General features: G+C 42.7%; 1 protein-coding gene across 1 annotated transcript in view; it reads left to right on the top strand.

Annotated features, from left to right (window-relative positions):
- AFF3 (ALF transcription elongation factor 3) overlaps positions 1-19,041 on the top strand; it is a 2,012,018-nt gene that overhangs the window by 1,759,186 nt on the left and 233,791 nt on the right. Inside the window, exon 9 of the mRNA XM_069204392.1 lies at positions 8,362-8,402. Coding sequence (XP_069060493.1) covers positions 8,362-8,402 — 41 coding nt within the window. The remainder of the gene's footprint in view (positions 1-8,361; positions 8,403-19,041) is intronic.

The raw sequence follows: 19,041 nt of genomic DNA, 5'->3' as shown, positions 1-19,041 counted from the left end.
CCGTACATGATAATGATTGCAAAAATTATCATTTATGAAAAATATGAACACCAATGTGGTCTTTGTCACAAGAGGGTGTTAGGACAAAATATCAATTTAAAAATACAGACACACAGAAATATCCGAAATGAAATATCATGACACACAACTATTGTGATGCACAAATATCTTTGACAAGAATATTGTTTTTTGAGGTAAGTAATATTGTTTTAAATAATATTGATGTTTTTAGTATCACTAATACAGTGGTTAAAAATATATTTTTGATTAATTTAATGTGTCGTAGTTGATATGTTAATGTTATGTTATACTATTGTTTATAAACATGTTATTAATTGTTTTTAACCCCTTCACTGCCAGGCCTTTTACCCCTCAGGTGCCAAGCCTTTGTTTGGATATTTGGGGTAGTTCGCGCTTAGGACCTCTTAACCTTTTCTCCACATAAGCTACCCATGCCAAATTTGCGTCCTTTTTTTCCAAAATCCTAGGGATTCTAGAGGTACCTAGACTTTGTGGGTTTCCCTGAAGGTGACCAAGAAATTAGCCAAAATAAAGTGAACATTTTGTTTTTTTCCCTGAAAATGGCATCAACAAAGGGTTTGCGGTGGTAAAATTACCATCTTTCCAGCTTTCAGGAACAGGCAGAGTTGAATTAGAAAGCCCCATTTTTCAACACAATTTTGACATTTCACTGGGACATACCCCACTTTGACTATTTTTTGTGCTTTTATCCTCCTTCCAGTTAGTGACAGAAATGTCCAAGAAACCAGTGCTGGGCCCCAGAAAGCTAAACATTTCTGAAAAGTAGACAGAATTCTGAGTTCAGCAAGGGGTCATTCCTGTAGATCTTACAAGTGTTTCCTACAGAAAATAACAGCTGAAATAAAAGAATATTGAAATTGAGGTGAAAAAAACAGCCATTTTTCTCCACGTTTTACTCTGTAACTTTTTCCTGCGATGTCAGATTTTTGAAAGCAATATAGTGTTAATTTACTGGACTCTTCAGGTTGCGGGGATATATAGGGCTTGTAGGTTCATCAAGAACCCTAGGTATCCAGAGCCAATAAATGAGCTGCACCTTGCAATGGGTTTCCATTCTATACCAGGTATACAGCAATTAATTTGCTGAAATATAAAAAGTGAAAAATAGGTATCAAGAAAACTTTTGTATTTCCAAAATGGGCACAAGATAAGGTGTTGAGAAGCAGTGGTTATTTGCACATCTCTGAATTCCAGGGTGCCCATACTACCATGTGAGTTGCAGGGCATTTCTCAAATAGATGTCTTTTTTACACACTGTCTTACATTTGGAAGGAAAAAATGTAGAGAAAGACAAGGGACAATAACACTTGGTTTGCTATTCTGTGTTCCCCCAAGTCTCCCGATATAAATGGTTAGGAATGGTTAGGCCTACTGCTCGCGACAGGAAACACAAAATGGACACATCACATTATTACATTGAAATCTGACATGTTTGTTGGAAAGTGCCTAGCTGTAGATTTTGACCTCTAGTTCAGCCGGCACCTAGGGAAACCTAGCAAACCTGCACATTTTTTAAAACTAGACACCTAGGGAATCCAAGATGGGGTGACTTGTGGGGCTCTGACCAGGTTCTATTACCCAGAATCCTTTGCAAACCTCAACATTTGGCCAAAAAAAACACTTTTCCCTCTCATTTTAGTGACAGAAAGTTCTGGAATCTGAGAGGAGCCACAAATTTCCTTCCACCCAGCGTTCCCCCAAGTCTCCCGATAAAAATGGCACCTCACTTGTGTGGGTAGGCCTAGCGCCCGGGAAAGGAAATGCCCCAAAACACAATGTGGACACATCACATTTTCACAAAGAAAATAGAGCTGTTTTTTACAAAGTGCCTAGCTGTGGATTTTGGCCTCTAGCTCAGCCGGCACCTGAGGAAACCTAGCAAACCTGCGCATTGTTGAAAACTAGACACCTAGGGGAATCCACGATGGGGTGACTTGTGGGGCTCCGACCAGGTTCTGTTACCCAGAATCCTTTGCAAACCTCAAAATTTGGCCCAAAAAACACTTGTGTGGGTGGCCCAGCACAGAAAAATGCCAAAAACCTGTAGAGATTGAGGGGATAGCACAGTGACTTGATAAGCACATATTTTTCTTTTATACATCTTTTAGGCTGACTCTGCTTTGGGGACCCACACAAGTGAGGTATCATTTTATTGGTAGACTGAGGGGAACTCTGGGTGGTTGGAAATTTGTGCCGCAGCAGAGATCCTACAAAGAAAAGTGAGGAATATATGCTTTTTTAAGCAAATGTTGAGGTTTGCGGAGGAGTCTGGGTAAGAAGGTGTTGGGGGATCCAGGCAAGCCACACCTCCTTGGACTCCTTGGGGTGTCTATTTTTATAACATGTCTGGGTTTGGTAGGTTTCCCTAGATGAAGGCCGCACCCCGGACCAAAAACATAGGTGTCCCCCCCAAACACAGGTAGTTTTGCAATAGATCAATTTGATGTGTCCACCTATTATGTGTTGTTCCAAACACGAAAATTGTGAAAAGAAATGCACTTTGGTCATGTTAGAAAGAACCCTCACCCACCAACCAAGTTGGTGGCATGCTTCATCATCGGAGTCCCACCCAGACACCTAGTGTGTCACAGGTGTGCTGCGATGCCTGATTACAGCTGAGCAGGTTTTGCCATTTTTACCACACATTCTGGTTGGATTTGGCACAAGGGTGAGTGATGGTTCAGTGGATCAAATTTTATTAACAAGAGATTGCACAAAAATGAAATGCACTGTTAATAACTGAAAGGCCAAAAAACTGAACCAATGACTCACAGTTCGTGAGCTGTAAAGCCACGACAAGGCACCAACTGCTTTGCAGTCCATTCACACACCTTCCACACATGACATGCACAAGACCATTCACGCCACCAGCCACGGGCCCAGCACATTACAACACTTGCATCGACAGACAGCGCCACTCAAGGGCTCATCACTTTCATACGCCCACATGCATGGTACAGCAATCACACCAGCTGATGAGTGTGTGGACTGATGTTTGGCTGTCACCGCCAGCCAAGCGCCACCCCACGCACACCGCCAGCCAAGCTCCACACCCACTCACACCGCCAGCCAAGCGCTACCCCACCCACACCACCAGCCAAGCGCCACCCCACTCACACCACCAGCCAAGCATTACTTCACTCACACCGCCAGCTAAGCACCACCCCACTCACACCGCCAGCCAAGCCCCACCCCACCCCACTCACACCACCAGCCAAGCGCCATCCAGCGCACATCGCCAGCCAAGCGCCACCCCATGCACACGCCAGCCAAGCGCCAACCCACGCATACTGTCAGCCATGCCCCACCCCACCCACACCGCCAGCCAGGCACCACCCCACTCACACCGCCAGCCACGCACCACCCCACGCACACCGCCATCACTTTTGCTTTTGTTTTTAAACAACAAAGAAACCACTAATTATAAATAAGTACAAAACTACAAACACAAAAACTCTAACTGAGAACATGACAGTAATGCCAACCGTGAAACTGAACATATAAAAATATAAAACAGCAGTTTACGCTCACGGAATTTCCCAAGAATCTTCTGTGTGTGGTAACTCCACAAACAGCCACCCACACACAGCGCAGGCTTTGAAGGACAATCAGAGCAGTACATCCTAGTCTCCTTCCTTGACTCTGGTGAACTATCCTTGAACACAACAAAAGCATTAAAAGCTGCCAAGTGGAACAGGTGAACCGCTAATTTCTTATACCAAACATAAGACTTACGAGCAGCAGCGTAAGGTTCCAACATCTGATCTACTCTATCAACACCACCCATGTGCTTACTATAGTCTAAAATGCACACAGGTTTGCGCACTTCAGCAACTTGACCCCAAACAGCCACAGGTGAAGTGCTCTCATCATGGATGGTAGTTAGCATGTACACATCCCTCCTGTCTACAAATTTCAGAGCTAGCAGCTCATCACTCCGCAAGGCACTGCACTGTCCCTTTTCAAGTTTTTTTACAGACAAGCTCTCTTGGATAGCCTTTCCGATTAGAGCGGATTGTGCCACAAGCAACAGTGTCCACTCTGAACAACTCCTTGAACAACTGAACTCCAGTGTAGAAGTTATCTACATATAAATGTTGACCTTTGTTAAACTGTTGTCTACCAAGTTCCCACACAATTTTCTCACTAACTCCAAAAGTGGGTGGACCACAAGGGGGGGGAAATATTGGAATCCCTACCAGTGTAGACCCGGAAATGATAAACATATCCTGTACTACTTTCAGACAGCATATACATCTTAATTCCATACCGTGCCCTCTTGCTAGGAATGTACTGCCTAAAAACCTAACGACCCTTGAACAGGACAAAGACTCATCTACAGATATGTCTTTGCCTGGAACATAGATCTCTGGAAAATGATCTACCAAATGATCAAGGACAGGTCTAATCTTAAAAAGAGGGTCAGAATCAGGGTGATCTTGTGGCAAGGCTAAAGCATTATCTACAAAATGCAACATCCGAAGAAGAACCTTATACCGGTTACGACTCATGATGGCAGGAAATATAGCAGTTGCCATCAAGGGACTAGTAGACCAATATGAAGACAGTGATGGCTTCCTTATCAGCCCCATCAAAAAAGTTAAACCCAAGAACTTTTTCAACTCTTCCAGATTTGTGGGAATCCACCGGCTAGCTCTAGAGTGTGGCCTAAGTCTGGCAGCATTGTCCCTCAAATACTGCTCTGCATACAAATTAGTCTGCTCAACAATCTCTTCCAAAAATATATTGTCCATAAACAACTCAAAAAGGTTGTTGGGCAAAAGGTTTTCCGTATTAACTCGACACCCTGGGGAACCAGTAAACACGCGCAACTGTGGCTGCTCCATGTTTGGTGCAACCCACGTGTCAGGTCTTCCAATGGGAAGCCTTTCAGCCGCTGGCTCTTGCACCATTGGCACATCAGTGTCCTCCTCTAAAACAGGCCCATTATCAGCACTGAGAGTGGCTTCATCATCAGATGATTCCTCTCTGACAGAAAATTCACTTCCAGAATCCTGCACTTCTTCCTCTGCCTCAGATGCAGAGTCAGTCTCATAATCATGGTCAGAAGATGACTCAAACAGGACACCAACCACCTGCTGAGCGGTCATCCTACGGCTAGTCATGATACTTCCTACAAAAATTAACTGGACAAATGCACCACCAACAACCAGCACTGTTTAAGATAAGTAACAAACAAAGTGTAGCTTTATCACTAAGAGTTATAAACTCAAAAACTATACCGCTCACTTGCCTGAAAAAGCTTGACTCACCAGCAACTACTCTGCACAGAGACAGCAATCACCAATGATGTCCCACTAAAAAGAGAAAAAAAAGCAAATTAGACAAAAGCCAATACAATAATCATTGTGCATAAATCTAAGGACAATTTCACACACAATCCTGCATTCAGTACAGAACCTACAAACATGTCATTCATGCATGGCAACAATACTCCTTTGGAGTAAATTTATTTACTTACCTAAAACATGCAACTACGCATACCACAGGACAACCACTGCCAAAAATGCAACAAGCCACAGCAAAGGCCTATCGCCAGTGTCTATGTCACTCAGTTTTTGGAGAGTTGAATGGGAGTACCGTTTTCGGAGAATGTCCAGAGTGAGGACTGGCCCTAAATTAATCCAAATTACAAATTGGCTATATTTTAGGACTACTGCTAAGATTAACTGTCATACTTTTCTCTTTCACTCCATTTACATTCAGAGAGGAACCACCAAGGCTGCTCTTGTCTCTTTTACTCTTCCCGATCATCCTAGAAACTTTGCCTAGTGTCATTCAGGAATCAGTGGACATTCAGGGTATTTCTACAATAGCAGGAAATTCGAAAATCATGTATGCAGATGACAATTTGCTGACTTTCACCAATAGTTGTGCTCCACAAACAGGGCCACACATCACAGTAATTCCCAACCATCCGCAATCAACCAGACACATATCAAATAGGACAAGTACTACCTTTGTGGCTGGGTTAACAACTTCTGTACGATGCCAATCATACTGACCTATTCTAATGCTGCAAACTGAGAGATGAATACTCCAGGAGGGAGAAATTAGGGTGGGCAGGGCAATAGGAGTTGTGTTTCTTTCTGGGTTGAAGTACTTTCTGTTTGATCCTAATGACATGCCCCCAACACTAAGACCAATGGTCAGTGGAAGATAACATTCGATGTACATGTGTTTGCCATTTAATGTTACCTAATACAACCTAATACAAACCTAATACAACTTGTTTAAAAAATATTGCTAACTTTCTCCTCACATGGGAGATCCATCCCAGCCCCCATGCCAACCATTTCTGCCTTTTCAGAATTCTCAGGCTACAAACTAACTGAAGCAAAAGCGAAGCTGTCCCCATGGCAAAACATTTTACACCTGCACGCATGGGAAATCGACCATTTTTCACTGAATTCAAAACTAAAATACCTGGAAACACCCGTGAATTCAAAACTAAAATACCTGGAAACACCCGTGAGTTGCAACATTCAAATAATGGTGAAAGTTAATCTAGATATCCCTACCGATCAAATACAAAGAGACTTTCTGAAAAGGGGGAAACTCTTGCTTTTCTTATGTGGCAGGGTACAGACAATGAAAATGGTTGTGATGCCCCAGTTCAACTATGTCCTAAGTATGCTCCTGATCATTGTTCCTTACAATGTGTTCAAACAGATCAATGGTCAAATCAACGCCTCCGTCTGGCAGGGTTAATGCCATTGAGGCTCCAGGATGCTACTGCATCAGGAGGCCACCGCCTACCAAATATAGAACTTCATTATTCAGCTCAACATCTTTCACAATTAGTCCCCCTCCCCCCCCCCCATTCCTCCATGAACTGGAGACACCTTAGCCTGTAATCCTAAAAAAATCTTATCTTGAAAAATGAGAAGGTTACAGAAAAATGTGCTCAGGCCTGTAAAAGACGCTGATAGAAGGACTCTATTCAAATCCCTCCACCAGATTTGTATTAGGTAAATGGCAGCAGAGATGCTTGAAGCATTACATAGAAGAAGACTGGGCAGGCTTATTATTAAACACAGAAAAGAGCCTACGATTGTCCAAACTAAAGTTCCACTATTTTAAGATTGTGCAAGATTGACACTGGTCACCTAAGAAACTCTACAGAGCCAAACATGTGCAAACAGCTTAGGAACACAAGAGAGTCACAGATATTCTCTTCCCCGGAATTAGCTATCCTACATCATCCCCGTGGAATACTAGGAATCAACAAACATAAAAAAGATGGCTAGACTCTGCCTTGGCTGTGACTTTGGTATCTGCCCTGAGACATTGGAGACCACAACTACCACCGATTTTCAAAGAATGTTCAAAAGCAATGATGCAGATGGCAGTCCACGAACGGTTCACCAATCAACTAAATGACCAAGTGTCAGAGTTAAAGATATTTGTGGGGCGTATATACGTTAATGACTTTCAGGGAACGCCTCTATTGTATATATTTCTCCACTAGAATGGAACAACACATGTAGCCACCTAGTAACTCAGGATGCACCCACAATAACGATGCTGGTTTTTCTTCTTTTAACATTCATATCTTTTTTTACTCATTGAAGCTTTGTAATGCGGTGCTAGGGTAGATGTGTGACAATCTTCTGATGCATCATCTGGTCTTTAAACATGAGTAATATACGGGCAATGTTAAATTTCAACAGCTGCATCTGAAATGCATTGTAACGTGAGCTTATTATCAATATGTAACAAAAAGATTTAGGCAATTTTTACATCACACTGTGAAATGAAAGATTATGCCAATGCAGAGGTGGTATTTGGAGGCAAAGATGGAGATGCAGAGAGAAGGGGATGAATCCTTCGGGGGAGATGGGGCAGCAGTGTGTGGTGAGAGGTACTTTGCCACAATTTATGGCAGGAGCCTCACTAATATCTGTGAGCGTCCTGTATGAAGATGACATTGTTGAATATCTAATTGAAGAGCTCCTGTACAAAGCTCAGCATAATAGCCCAACAAATGTAAATAAGTTTACAGGATATCAAATCAATCCCCTTCCTATTATTAGGTAGCTGCATCAGAGTGTATTGTGCCATTTCCTTATTGAATTGAAATTTATTAGCATTGATGACTTTCCCAGAACATTATTGAGATGATAGATTGGCTTGACTGCAGTTGTTTAAATTCTGGACACCTGTAGGTCCAGTGTTAGTGTGTGTGCATGAGAGTGCCTACAGCAGATTATTTTCTGAAAAAAAGTGTGGCATGCGCTCATAACTTTACAGTTGGATCATAAAATAAACATATCTGCCCTCTTTCATTCTTTCCAGCAGGCAGCAGAGAGATCCGCTCTCGGAGTCCAGTCTGACAGGTACATTTTGTCATTTTTATGAGCTATAAATTGCTTTATGAAACGCTGAGCTCTATTTATGGTGGCAAATAACTCATCATCGTTTTTTTGTCCCATAAGTGTCGGTCCTCTGGAATATTAAACATTTTTATGTTTGGCACCATCTAGTCACACGTGCTATTTTCTCCTGCACCTACTGTAGTTGTTTTGTTTTGATTTTTGTAGTTCAATCAAAGAATAGATTCATGCAAAAAAGCTGCATTGAAGCTGGAAATTCTAAATACGTTGTGGGAAATAGTCTCTCCACTCAACCATAGATTCAGTAACTCATTTAGGTAACATTGGAACTATTGGATTTTGCTTTTCAGAGGAAGACATGGCCCTATTGACCCACATATAATAATATATGTTCCGGTACATAGTTTTATTTTCAAGTATTGCTTTGTGTGCTCTGGTACAGTGCCATATGTGTACACATCGCTTCAAATGCTCAGCTACACATCGAGCCACTGGAAGTATGCGGTTTTGAATCTGCCATGTTTTCCACACAATTATGGATATCTCGCAGATGCCTCATAATCCACCATCTGTTGTATAATCTGTAGATTTTAACCAAAGAATTTTGTTTATAGCTCAAAAGGATTCAAAGTTACTAAAGACATAACACGTATTGCTCAGGAGTGGAAGGACTTTCACAACAGTTGATCTTTCTATAGCTTATTGCTGTATTTAGGTGTCAGCCTGTCATTAATGAGGTAACACCTTTGGCTACATAGTATTAAGAGGTATAGAAATTACAAACTAATGATGTACTACTATTAGAAAATGTATCGTATTGTGCTGCATAATTTGCCTTTTGACTCAAAATTAATAAATCCTGCAGCATAATTTGTGCCTCCCCTGCTGCAAAATTCCAGCGGCCCTGGCTATACACCACACTTGCAGGCGTAACCCATGTACAAAGGTATAGATATACATGCATAGGTGTTGCTCCATATACCAGCATGTTCTAAGTTTATTGCACATCCATACTCCTAAGTGTGTACACATTTCCTCTTATGCACAGGGATAGCCCTTCACGAACAAGTATTGCATCACACATTCAGGTATTCTCCCATGTTCACCTTTCCCCCCATATTTGTAGGTCTTGGAAAATATATTCAGACACTGCCTGAAATAATACTTATATATCAGTACATATCCACAGATTGCCAGCCTTGTGCTTCTTATTGCAGCTGCCTGCATATACTCTTAATAAAAAGGTTGTTTGTGACTGGCAGATGGTCTACATGTCAGAAGTGGTCTGCTGCCCCAGGACTCAAAGAGGCTTTTTACAAATAGCCTCATGATGGCCTTCTTAGTGATTGCTCATGCTCAAATTATGAAACCTTTAGAAGGTTCTGAAATTATTTATCACTAAAACTAGGCAGTTTGAGTGACAGACGATTGGCAACTGTGTTTAAGAGGAGTTGGGTGGCTTGCTAGCTTTTGTCAGTGTCACAGTATCATCTATTAAATGAGGCAAACAACTAAAAAGAGGACCAGGTTAGAGCTACCATACATCAGTATGATTTAGTAGAATGGGTTGAATGATAGTCATACGGGGACTCTGCACATTTGAGCCAATAACAGGGTTGGTAATTGCTCATGTGTTGCCCTAATACTATCAACTTTGTGTGACAGAGATATTTCCGGCTGCCGATCTGTAGCTTGTGTACACAAAAGTAGAGAGAGAGAGAGAGGAAATCGAAAACTATGCATATCCCTGATTAAAACGATGTTGTTATTCACAACAAATCCTACGAGATCTGATAGGTGGAGAAAACACCTGTGAAAGCCTCTTGAAAATTGCACGTATCACAGGATATTTGAAGAGGTCATCTCTGCAAATAGCTTTAGCTCTCATTGGCATTAAGGAGGGCTTGAACCCATCATGGTATGGGTACACAGCAGGTGTCCCCACATACAACCTGTGATAGGTCGTATGCTCTTATCTTACCTCCAAATGCATAGAAATAATATGTGTTTGTGTAACTTTTAATGCCATATGCACTGGTTCCCTCCCATTTCGTATTTCCAGGAGGTGGGGAGATGATCAGTGCTTAATGTGAACCCGCACATTACTGTCAACACCAGCACTTAGGAGTCTGCCATATGGTGGTGATCCTTTTCTAATTTAGAGATGAGCACAACGATGGTTGTTTATTAATCGAATATACATTAAACATGGCTCATACTTGCTGCCTAAGTCATTCTTATAGCTTTGGGGACCTGGAATAGTCTGAATTGTCACACCTGTAGGAGTGTGACGGCTAGTAGCTGTGTTGGTACTGTCAGCAGTGCTGGCAGGGGCAATGGGTGGTGAAACCTGATGAGAGCCATGGCACTTGCTTTGTTACAAAGTAAGCACTGGGGAAAGTCCCTTGTAGGGCAATAGGTCATCTTTTTTCATGTATGCCATACCTCCATAGGCCAAATGTTGTACAAATATTTATTTAGTTCTTCAGAGGAGGGCAATACACTAGTATAATTTGCCCAAATGGAGACACAAATTAAAAGAGTTAATAGTAGTATATAATAAACATAGCTCCAAGACTCCTGGTCATTTCTAACCACTGCCCAATTCCAGTTTAAACACTGGTGGGACCCCAGTAGTACTCCCTCACAAGATCCTATGCACACTGGGAGAGAAGGCTGGCAACTAATATTTTCCTTTTTCTTCCAAGCTGCCATGTGATGTTTGGAAAGGCAGGGATGAAATGAGGGGCACAGCCACAGCTATGGTTGCTCCTCGCGCCATGAGCCCATCTGGGTAAACAGGAGTAGGAAAGGTTAACCCACACAAGGTTCTACTTCAACCTCCTTGTTTCTGGGTCACCCAGTGGGCTGAGAGCATCCTATTTTCCATATGTGCTGACTCCGCAGCCACCATAAAAGGAGGACAGAGTTCTTGGCAGCAGAGAGAGTTCTTCACATTATGCAAACGTGGAGCTGTTTAGTCTTTCCAAGCGCTCCCTTGCACAGTATGTTTTTTCAACATTGTGTCTTTCTTTAAAGGACATATTACATATCACCATAAAAGGAGGACAGAGTTCTTGGCAGCAGAGAGAGTTCTTCACATTATGCAAAAGTGGAGCTGTTTAGTCTTTCCAAGCGCTCCCTTGCACAGTATGTTTTTTCAACATTGTGTCTTTCTTTAAAGGACATATTACATATTTTCCTCATTGAGATGTTGTGGCATGCTTTCTTTATTACATCATTCGTCCTTTATATTACATTGCTCAAGTGTCTTTGACACCTAAATGTTCTCAAATAAATGTTGGAGTATCAGGATGGCTGTCCTCTGGATCTTTTCTGATGATCTGACAAATCAAACCCCATAATGGTTTTGATCAGCAGGGAAGTTCAGACATCGAGAAGGATTTAGATTTTTTAAATTTATATTTATACTCTTTCCAGATAATCACTACTGCACACTACATGTTCGACTGTTTTTAAATAATGGCTGGAGAAAATTCAATGGACCAAAAAAGCACCAAATTATGTCAGGTGTGATTTGCCTGCCAAATACATTTAACTTGACCATAGCAGTTTAAATTTTTCTCAAGATAAATTGAAGTACCCTGAAAAAGTAGACTTTGAGACCAAAATTACAGGTCTGAACATTCTACAAAAATATTGCAAGAACATTTTTAGTTGCCTGTATTTTCCCTTCTGAAGGTTTAAGGAATATTGGTCCTTATTGGCAATAGTTCTAAATCTCCCAAAAAGGAATTTGACATCTACGTCTGAACTGCAGAAGCACACCTGCCTTCTCTGTTGATGTTTGTACCAGGGGCAGCCTGGACAAGTGTTCTTAATTGATCTCTGCCTTGCTTGATGTCATGCCTACTCCTCATGGTCGTGTTCTGCTACTCCCGGTGAGTCCATCCACTGCTTATCAACACTATGTTTTTTTTTCTGCTATCTGTTAGAGCCAGTACTCTATTGTATTCTCGAGGTGTCGACAGTGTCTTTGGATGACCTTCACATGTGACAGAAGCAGGGACCCGCCTTCTTTAAATAGGTTTGCCTTACTTTGAGAAGCCATCAGGAGGTGATGCTGCATCTGTAAGTATGCATCCCTCTGCAGCAGCATGAGGGGAACCATCTTTGAAACAACTGGGTACCAGGGTTTCTTATGCATGCACCTGAGCCTGGCATGTGCCAAATGCATAAGAAATTATTGTCATTCCCTGTACCAAGTTTGCCAAAGATTTGTATATTTTGTGCACTTCCATCCATAAATATCGAATCATTAAAGAACACCTTCAACTAAATCCATCTTCCACGCTATCAACAAACAACTTTCCTAGAGCCCTATACATATGCCCTGCATAATGCCCACAGTGAAAAAGCCTGATTCACTGGGAAAGCAGTCGCAGGTGACACCATGTTGTAATGGAGTTTGTAATCAGAGGCAGCCGTACAAGCAGCCATCTGATCATCAGGTTCCATAAACTGCATTAGTTCCAAGTGGACCTTCTTGCAAAATACTATGAGCCAGATCTACAAGAAAGTGGTGCACCAGTACTGATGTGCCACCTTTCTTGCGCCGCCCTTAGTCCCCCAAAGTCACCATGGTAGCCCTGTATTTATAATACAGCACACCATGGTACATGTTATCACAATAGAATTTATGACGCTATTGTGGTGCTTTGCTGGATTAGTGCCATTATTTATGGCGCTTTTCCAACAAAGCACTACGGAGGCCCATAGGTTATTACAGGCCCATCACTTTAACACTTGCAATGTGCAGGTATTAAAAATGACAGAAAAAATGATGCACTGAAATCTTGTAGATTTCACTGCGCCATTTGTTTCGGTATCCCTGCGGGGGAACGCCCCCTTGTATACATTATGCCTGGCGCAGGTATAATGTGGCACAAGGAGTTACAAATGCCTACCTAACTCAACATTAGCATTAAAAAAGTTACACTAATGTGGTGCAAGAAGGCGCAGGTGCCTTGGAAATCTAGCCCTGTATCCCTTGTGGACATTCTAAACATTTACAATTATAAATGACTAACCGTTTCTAGTGGGGGTGTTTTTCACTAAGTTGTTTTGAGTGACATCAACTAGACAATGAGAGAGAAGCTCAATTTGTCTATTATGTCTTCCAGAACCCCAAGGTGAAAAACATGCCAGCTATACACTTTTCCCCCTCTCTATTTTTATGTTATGTGTACTCTACCGTCCTGAAATAATTTGCCCCTACTTTTAGTACTGCTGTAGCATATTCCTTCACAGGATTATTCTTGGACAGGGTCGTTAGATCTTTGCACGCTGCATAAGGGACTAGAGACAAGGGCATCAAGTTTCAAAAATCAATTAAGTTAACAGTATGACTCATTTAGCTACACAAAGAATACTCCAAGCTGAAATAAAGTTCAAACAGATTAACACCAGAAGAATTAGACATTCAATTACAGCTACACACAAAAGCAAAAAGAACATTTGAAAAGTAGGAAACAAATGCTATCTGATCCTGTTAATCGTTTAGCAGTTCTAAATTCTAAAATGTTTTACCTGGGCAAAGGTAACGCTACAAATTTGCTTGTTCATGTTAACATGTACTGTGACAAGCACATGTGGGCAAATAGCGCAATAAGGGCAAAAATAAATTAGACAAAGAAAATCTGGGGAAACAGGTGACTAACTAAGGTTTGCAAAGAGGAGGTAAAAATAAAAGGCGTCAGCATTTCAGAAGCTGCGTCAAAAGTCTTATCCTCTGGGTCAAGGGAAAAATCTCCAAGTCTCAGCAAGGCATTTCAAAGGGGCTAGAGAGGACTATATCTCTCAGAGTCCAAAGGTTCAGCTTCTAAAGGGAAGGTGAGAAGATCTGCTCTGTGGGGTCTGGAGTGGGAATCTGCTGCAAATCCATCTAGGAAATGGCATATGAAAGTTCATAGGGCAAGAGATTCACCCATCCATCACTCTATATGAGGCAAATGATGAAAATGTCCAATGACAAGCAGGCATGTGACCCAGACTGCAACACCAGTGAAAGTTCTAAGGTTCTTCGTGTGAAACAGCTTCCATCTTAGCTAATCCATTCAAACTGAAATATTTGTAAACTTATTTATTCCACAGTTCCCAAATGTACTGTGCTGAAGTTTGAGTTCCCAAGCCTACTATGCACCAAAAATAGAATATCTATTTCCAAGTTAGAAAGAAAAGTTCACAATAGCAAGAATGACTAAACATTTTCTGCACAACCACGAAGCAGGGCCTTGAAGGCCTCATTTAGGGTAAGCAAAGTTCATTTAAACAGCACATTCATGTATGCATTTAATATACATTTAAAATTCTATACCATAAATTCAATATTGATAAGCTCTGTGATGTTCATGTTACAGTAAATTCAAAGCAAAAAGACCCTGTTAACCTATTCATGGAACTATAGTGCATAACTACAATTCTCTACATTTGCATGTCACTTTTAAAACACTGTTTCTATGAAAACGTTTATAGTTTCAATGCAGATTATTTTACATCATGACATAGTATAAAGGCAAATGAATTCTTTACACATGAAGTTAAAACGCTATACCACATCACTTTAAACTACTGACCTAGAGTGAATGCACTTTAATATGGCTTTTGAGTGCACCACTTTACAACTAAACCATTAGTACTTTTATTAGCACAGTGCCTAGTTTGTTACACATAGATGATTAATGTGACTTCAGGGGCAGTATTAAAATGCTACATCAGTACCTATGCATCAGCAGAGAAGTAATGGGGTATCGAAAGAGAACATGGCCTCCTCTCAACTTTACTGAATATAATAAAATATGGTTTCCTGTCATAGTTACCCTGCCCACCCATTCTGAAAAACAACCTGGTGTCCTGCCACTGGTGTGCTGCCACCCACCCACACCAGCCTCTCTTTAATCCTCCATCCATCCCTCCCAAATACAAAACAAGACCTACCCTCCAGCCTTCCACCCCATCACACTCTGCATAGAAGCGAGTGAACAGAAATACCTTGCCTCCTGCCACCCAGCCACAAAACATTCTGTGTTTTCCCTCTCCCACACCAACCCAAAACTGTGCTCACATTGAGAGCAGAGAACCAGTGTCACACTGACTGCAGCAGTGTGAGAGACACTAATCAGTGCAGCTCGTTGTTCTGTGTTATCACCAGTCTGCAAACACCTATGCTTACTTGGATTATGGTGGTTGGTGGAGGCCACCCACATTTTCCCACCTCCTTCAGGTCTTTGGAGGCCCAGGAGAGACAGTAGAAGGCAGATGAAACTGCCAGCTGCTATTCAATTATGCCACTCAGGATTCTACAAAAATAGGAGAATGGGGGTGTTTCCGCTGATAACGTACCAACAGTGGTAATCAACTTTTGTTTCCCACAGTTGCTATGTCATATCAGAGATTAACAAGATGAACTGGATTTCGATTTCATCATTAACACTAGTGGCTCTTAAAGACTGTAGCAAACTCATCACAGAAGGTTTAGCCATGCACATGTTGGGTTGGATGTGGTCCATGCCCTGCACCCATCCCTCTCTGCACATGGCTTGCGTGCTGCAGTGGGATGGACGCATGGCCTGACACCCAAAACCCCACAGGCACACATGGCTGAATATAAGTTGTGTAATTTACAAGGGGAGGGGGCGCATGACAATATTGTTAAAAAGAGAAGGGAGGTCACAGGCCCCCGTCCGCAGTCTCTTAAGGCCCCAGGGACCCCATCACCTGGGCCAATATTTTAAAAATGGGGAAGAGGGCACATGGTCCCCCTGCTCAGGCCTCAATGAGGCACCGAGAACACCATCCTCCAGGGCTAACATTTAAAAAAAGCAGGGGGGCACGCAGATCCTCCCCTGAGCTTCTAAAGGCTCAGGAGAACCCATTGTTACGCGACGGTATTTTAAAAAAGGGGGATGGGTCACATGGCCCCCATCCCTAACCTCAATGAAGCCACGGGAACCCATCCTGTGGGGCCAATATTTTGAAAAAGGGGTGTGGTCCACGTGGCCCTTTCCCCAAGCCTCTTAAGGCTCAGGAAACCCTATCCGTTGCTGAAAATATTCTTAAAAAGGGGACAGAAGTGTGTGGTTGCCCTCCCGGAGCCTCAATCTGGCCCTGTAGACCCCAACCTTGAGGGCCAATTTCATTAAAGAGAGGATGGCAGTGCACACTCCCTACCCGGACCTCCTAATGCCCAGGAACCCCATCCCTCAGTTATTAGCAAATCAAAAAAGGCATTTCCTATTGAAAATCTGACCTACAGTAACTAACCAGTGGTGACTGTGACTGGGTAATAGATATATATGTATGTAAATTGTGAGACCTGGCATTCTTAGTGTGGTTCTCCACAGACTTTTTACGTTCTGACCTCCTGTTTTCCTGACTTCGTTTTTGCTGGCTTTAAGATTCTGGAAACTTTACCATCGCTGATCAGTGCTAAAGTGCATGTTCTGTTTCCCTAAAACATAGTAGCATTGGCCTATCCACAATTGACATATTTAATTCACATGAAAGTCCTTAGTAATGTGCTCTACTTGTGCCCAGGGCCTGTAAATTAAAAGCTACCAGTGGGCCTGCAGCACTGATTGTGCCACCCACTTTAGTAGCCCTTTAAACATATCTCAGGCCTGCAGTTGCACAGCCTTTGTGTGCAGTTTTAAACTGCCATGTCGACCTGGCAAGTTAACTCACTTGCCAGGTCCAAACCTTCCTTTTATATACATATAACTCACCCCTAAGGCAGACCCTTGACAGCCCCAAAGGCAAGGTGCAGTGTATCAAAATATTAAAAAAGCTGGACATGTATGTTTATGTTTTACATGTCCAGGTAGTGAAAAACTCTTAAATTCATTTTTCACTATCTCTCCCAAAGGTCAACACTGGGATTGCTTTACTACATTTTATAAATGTAATTTCAAATTGGGACCAGATAGATATTTCTAATTTGGTGTCTGTGCTCACAATTTAAAATCACAACTTATGGTAAAGTTGTATTTTAAATCACAAGTCTGAAAATTACACTTTTTAGAAAGTTGACATTTTCTTACTTTAACCATTCTGTGCCTCTGCCTGTCTCTGAGTACACATCTGGGTGGGTGACAGCTGGGCACTAGTGCATTCCCTCTAGACAGTCATACACAAAGGGAGCTTATGTGTGACTGATGGGCCATCTACATCCTGATGGGCCATTAACATCTTAATGGGTCATCCTGGGCTGGATGGGAGGGAGGAGTTGACACTTATACCTGAATGGGCTGGGTCCTGAGCCCTCACAAAGGGCTGCTAACCCCCTGTAGTGTATCTGGAGCTAGGGTAGGAAGGGCAGGGACTTTGTACACTTCAAATGCCTCTTTTTGAAGTTCTCCCTACTTCAAAGGCCAGACTGGATATAAGTACTGGACCTCGGACACCGCCAAATCAGTACACTGATGAAGCTGGAGAAATTCTACCAGGAAGAAGGAGTGCTGTGCTGTAGTCATGTAGTTAAACAAGAAGTTGGTGCCGCTGTCAGACTCCTCCTCCTTGAGGAAACCCACATGGGTAAAGATACCCATCAGTGCCCTGGCGAGTGCAGTCACTGTCCTCAAAGGGATCGTTTCTGGGCACGGGTTCACATGGTCCATCAAGACCAGAACTAATCTGTTGCTATGGCTTCTTGGCGTCCAGAGGCCCAATGATGTCAATGCCCACCAGCTCAAAGAGGATATCAATGATACGAAAAGGTTGTAGGGGATCCTTGCACTTCCCCTCTATCTTGCCACTCACCTGGCAGGTAGGACAGGATCTACAGAATGCATCTGAGGGCTTTCTCATTTGAGGCCAGTAAAAGTTGGTAACAAGTCTGTCAGAGGTCTCGTCTTGCCCCAAATACCTGTCAGTGGCACAACATGAGCCAGACCCAGTCGGAAGGCCCTGTAGCACTGGGGGGCCATCACCATGCATGTTGTACAGGCTCAGGAGCCTTAGGGTCACTATACAGGAGACCATTCTGTTGTTTGCAATCATGGAGGTACCACAGAAGGGGGTTGGCTTCAGCCCCTTTGAAATTCTGTAGGAGCACTCTGTGAGAGACACTTTTAGATTGATAAAGGAGGGACGGGAGCAAGCTCCCAGGAGAGTCCCTCAGGATGTGGTCAGCTACATGGTGGCCTTTAACAACCAAACAGCCCGCATCCAGAAACTCAACCAGAATCTGGAAGTTAGCCAGGAGGACATGAAGCACTGAAATTATCAGCCTGACCAAAAATTGTGGGTAATGGAGCCTGTGGAGCCCGAGCTCTGCAAGACTGCTGGTCTGGGCCCTGTGAGGTGAAAGAGCACAAGAGCAACCTACCTGGTGGACTTTAAAACTCCTAAGAACCCTTTTGAGGGTCCTGCATGTTAATCACTTCAAGCCCCACTTTGTGCGCACTGAGATTACCATGCTCTTGGTCACAGATGATGAGGTGGAAGAGGATATTGAAGTTCTCGCGATCTCCTGCCTTCCAAGGAGCAGGATGGGTCAGTGGAGGGTGTCAGCCTCTCCCCTGCACTGACCCTACACCAACAGAGAGACTGCTGCCGGTTGCAGGGGCAGTTTGCCTCTTTGTTCTCCCTTACCCCAGGACTCACTACTTGGTGAACCCATTTC

This window comes from Pleurodeles waltl, chromosome 8 (assembly GCF_031143425.1).
Source record: "Pleurodeles waltl isolate 20211129_DDA chromosome 8, aPleWal1.hap1.20221129, whole genome shotgun sequence".
Lineage (NCBI taxonomy): Eukaryota > Metazoa > Chordata > Amphibia > Caudata > Salamandridae > Pleurodeles > Pleurodeles waltl.
This window is presented reverse-complemented; position numbering and strand designations above follow the sequence as displayed.